This window comes from Heloderma suspectum, chromosome 2 (genome assembly GCF_057233095.1).
Source record: "Heloderma suspectum isolate Gila_16-S chromosome 2, 16-S_ref, whole genome shotgun sequence".
Classification (NCBI taxonomy): domain Eukaryota; kingdom Metazoa; phylum Chordata; class Lepidosauria; order Squamata; family Helodermatidae; genus Heloderma; species Heloderma suspectum.
Window position 1 is genome coordinate 350,050,744 of NC_139459.1, and position 4,811 is coordinate 350,055,554.

General features: G+C 48.9%; 1 protein-coding gene across 1 annotated transcript; it reads right to left on the minus strand.

The window, feature by feature from the left end:
* Positions 1 to 262: 262 nt before the first annotated feature.
* On the minus strand, positions 263 to 1,201 carry LOC146355481 (vomeronasal type-2 receptor 26-like). Its single transcript, XM_084829898.1, has one exon. It carries the CDS (start codon positions 1,199 to 1,201, stop codon positions 263 to 265), a length of 939 nt encoding a protein of 312 aa, XP_084686024.1.
* Positions 1,202 to 4,811: the final 3,610 nt, after the last annotated feature.

The following is a 4,811-nucleotide window of genomic DNA, read 5'->3' on the forward strand; positions in this document are numbered from 1 at the left end:
GGGGTGGGGGCTTCGTTCTGCCACAGATTTTGGGGGGCCGAATGCACTGGCATTCGGCCTCACTAAGATCTGTGGCAGAATTCTCAGACATCCCTATTTCTAGGTACCTTATTCATTCACCATTATTCAAAATGAGTCTGTTTTCTGAAGTGCACTGAGATAAGATAAATTATTTAGAGTAGCATACAAAAGGAGTTCATTCCCAAGGCAGATGAATAGTTTTTAGGGTTTTGTGCTGCACAAAGAAATATGTTCTAAAAGATCAGATGCCATCTTTAAGTTTCATCATGAGATGTTCTTTGTTATTCAGATCCGGCCTCAGGATAATAATGTAGCATTTGGGAATGAAGATGCAACCCAATAGCCCCAAACTGGAGGCCAAGATAGAGAAGACCTGCACGGCTACCATGTATTTCCCTTTGGTGCTCAGGTAGGCTGGCACAAAGGACACCCACACACTGCAAAACACCAACATACTGAAGGTGATCAACTTGGCTTCGTTGAATGCCCCAGGCAGCTTCCTGGCTAGGAAAGCTACCATGAAACAGAAGGCAGCAAGAAAGCCCATGTAGCCAAGAGCACTATAAAACATTGCAACAAACCCTTCATTACATTGCAGGATGATCTGCCCAGGCAGGGAATGCATGTCGGAGTCTGGAAATGGAGGGGAGATTCCCAGCCAGATCATGCAGAAGCCTACTTGGACACTGGAGCAAGAAATTACAATGGAGTTTGCCAAACTCTTCCCCAGCCATTTCCTCATCCTGCTCGCTGGTTTTGTGGCTAGAAATGCCACCACCACTGTGATAGTTTTTGCCAACAAAGAAGAGACAGCAACTGAGAAGATGATGCTGAAGGCAGTTTGTCGGAGAAGGCAGGTCACCCTCTGGGGGCGGCCAATGAATAGAAAGGAAGACAAGAAGCAAAGCAGAAGGGAGACGAGGAGCATGTAGGTGAGGTCGCGGTTGTTGGCTTTGACTACTGGAGTTTCTTGGTATTTAATGAAGATTCCTAAAATAAGACCAGTGCTTAGAGACAAGAATAGGGCAAAGAGAGATAGGATGATTCCCAGAGTTTCTTTGAAGGAGAGGAAGTTGATAAGCTTCGCAACACATTGATCTCGGTTCTTGTTTGGATACTGATTATCTGGACACATGTAGCATTGGCCTGCTTCTGAAAAGAACAAGAGCAGCAGCAGCATTGTAATCTGCCTTCCATCCATTATAGTCCTTGGTCCATTACATTCCCTAGAACATATGCCTGTGAGGTGAGACTTTATATGCCACAAGAGCAACGTTACGGCAGGGATTGGGAAGACAGCTAATTCAACCAATATGTAGAGGGGATGGGAAGATGCTCATTTCTAAATTCATTGTCAGAATATGGTGTCATTTTTTTAGCTTACAAAGCTGGGGCTAGAGAAATTCATGGGAGTGTAGGTCCATCCATGGCTTGTAATTATGATAACTGTATACATCCTTCAGGTTCAGAAGCAGCATGCCACTGCATACCATCTTCTGAAAGTAACAATGGGAGGGGGATCTTGCCTCTGTGTCTTGCTTATAGGCTTCCTAGAGGTTACCCAGATAGCCACTTTGGGCTTTCCTTGTGTTTAGAGGCAGGGGACATATTTTGCATGCAGAAGTTTACAGGTTCAGCCCTGGGCATCTCTAATAAAAAAGGATCCCAGATAGAAGGGCTGGGGAAGCTCCTTGCCTGAGACAGTCAATTATTTATTTATTTATTTATTTATTCATTCATTTCATTTCTAACCCACCCAATAGCCGAAGGTCTCTGGGCGGTTTACAGAAATTAAAACCAAAGAGCACACAATAAAACAGTACAAAATATATAAAACATTAAAACCACAGGAAACAGTACAACCAGAATACAACCAGAATACAACCTAGCAGCAGTGCAGAGATTTGAAATGCAGATTTCAAACACCAAAGCTAAACCTCTAAAGAGCTAAAATGCTAAAATGCCTGGGAAAATGAAAAGGTCTTCACCTGGCACCGGAAGGAATACAATGTAGGTGCTAGGCAAACCTCACTAGGGAGCTCATTCCACAGCCGGGTTGCCACAGCAGAAAAAGCCCTCATCCTAGTAGCCACCTGCCTCACTTCCTTTGGCAGGCGCTCACAGAGAAGGGCCGCTGAGGATGATCTTAAGGTCTGGGCAGGCACATATGGGAGGAGGTGATCCTTCAGATAACCTGGCCGCAGGCTTTAAAGGGGGCTTTAAGTGTCAATACCAGCACTTTGAATCGGGCCCAGAAATGGACTGGCAGCTAATACAGCTGGAAAACAACCAGCGTAATATGAGCTCATTGACCAGTCCCTGTTAACAATCTTGCTGCTCTATTTTGGATTAGCTGTTTCCAGACCATTTTCAAAGTCAGCCCCACATAGGGATGGCAGAAAATTCTGCCACAGATCTCGGTGAGGCCCAAAATCCATGGCGGAACGAAGCCCCCTGCCCCCCCACCCCGCAAAATGGGCCCGGAACGGAGCACCTACCTGCTGCCATCTGTGCTGACTTGCGAATGGTGGCCGTGTCTGTGGCCACCATTCGCTTCTTCCATATAGCCATGATACTCTATGTAAATACTTACATAGCCTATCATGGCTAACGCATTTGCAGACATGCGGAAGCCATGGTAGGCTGCGTAAGTATTTATGTAGCCTATAATGGCAAAAAAAGAAGAACACAAATAGCGTAGTGGCCGCCATTTGCATTCTCCCCCCTTTTCTTTTTGCCGTAATAGGCTACGTAAATATTTACGTAACCTATCACGGCAAAAAAAAAGGGAACGCAAATGGCAGACACTGTAGCTTCCGCCATTTGCATTCGCTGTTTTTTTTGTTTTGTTTTTTTGCTGTGATAGGCTATGTAAATATTTACGTAGCCTATCACGGCAAAATACAGGGACGCAAATGGCAACAGCTACGGCCGCCACCATTTGCATCCCTGCAGGCTGCCCAGCGGCCGGATGTCCGGCTGCAGGCAGCTCTGGCCAGTGGCTCCGCAGAATCCCCATGGAGTGGAGCAAGGTGGAGAGAATTTCAGGGGGAGGGATGGAATTCCCCCCACCGCAAATGTCACCCTTTGAAAAGGTAAGTGAGTTTTGTACATCCCTAGCCCCACGTATAACGCACTGCAGTAATCCAGACGAGAAGTTACCTGAGCATAGAGAACTGTAGCTAGGCTATCTCTGTTCAGATAAGGGCAGAGTTGGTATATCAGCCTAAGATGATAAAAAGTTATCTGTGCCACTGAGTTCACCTGTGCCTCAAGTGACAGTTCTGGATTCAAGAGCACCCCCAAACTATGAATGTGATCCTTTAGGGGGAGTGCAACCCCCTCCAGAACAGGTTGAATATCACCTAGCTAGGCAGAGGAACCACCCACTAACAGTACCTCTGTCTTGTCTGGATTGAGTTTCAGTTTATTGGCCCTCATCCAGTCCATTACCATGCCCAGGCACTCATTCAGAACAGCCACTGCCTCACTTGGGTTTGATAAGAAAGAGAGGTAGAGCTGGGTGTCATCCGCATATTGATGGCACCTCAGCCCACACCTCTGGATAACCTCCCCCAGCGGTTTCATGTAGATGTTAAACAGTATGGGAGATAAAATAGAGCCCTGTGGAACCCCATGGCACAATTGCCATGGCACAGAGCAATAATCTCCCAGCACCACCTTCTGGAGTTGGCCATCCAAGTAGGAGCAGAACCACTGCAGTGCAGTGCCTCCAACTCCCAACCCAGAAAACCATCCAGAAGGATACCATGGTCGATGGTATCAAAAGCTGCTGAGAGGTCCAGGAGAATAAACAGGGTCACACGCCCCCTGTCTCTATCTTGGCAGAGGTCATCCCACAGGGCGACCAAGGCAGTTTCCATTCCAAAACCAAGCCTGACGCCTGATTGAAATGGATCTAGATAATCCGTTTCATTCAAGAGTGCCTGGAGCTGTCCTGCAACCACCCGCTCAAGCACCTTGCCCAAGAAGGGATGTTGGCCACTGGCCTATAATTGTTAACATCCTCTGGGTCCAGGTTAGGCTTTTTCAGGGTTGTTCTGATTACATCCTCTTTTAAAGCAGTGAGCACTAGGGATGTAAGAAAGTCACTTACCGTTTTGCCGATCTGCTTCATGGTGGGGGGAAGGCACTCCGTCCCTCCCCCCGGAATCCCAGATGGGGGGGAGGTGCTCCGTCCCTCCCCCCGGAGCCCTGCCCAGCCAGCTCCGCTCCGCGGGGATTCTGCAGAGCCACCGGCCAGCTCCGCCCGCAGCTGGACATCTGGCCACTGGGCAGCATGGATGCAAATGGCAGCGGCCGTACCCACCGCCGTTTCCATCCCTGTACTTAACCGTTATAGGCTGTGTAAATATTTACGTAGCCTATCATGGCCAAGTAAAAAAAATGCATACGCAAATGGCGGCAGCTACGGCGGCCACCATTTGCATTCATTATTTTTCGCCATTCTAGCCTACGTAAATATTTACGTAGGCTAGAACAGCAAAAAATAGCAAACGCAAATCGCGGCCACCGTAGCCGCTGCCATTTCCGTACGCTGTGCCCGGCTGCAGCTGGCCAGGAGACCAGCCGCCGCTGCCCCTGCTGCTGCACCCACCGCTACCGCACCCGCCACCGCCGCACCCACCGCCACTACTGCTGCACCCGCCGCTGCACCTGCCGCTGCCGCTGCACCTGCTGCTGAATCTGCGTCCGCCACTGCCGAATCCACCGCATCCACCCCAGGTAAGTGCCGTCCCGGGAGATTCTGTGTGGGGATGGGGGGGCAG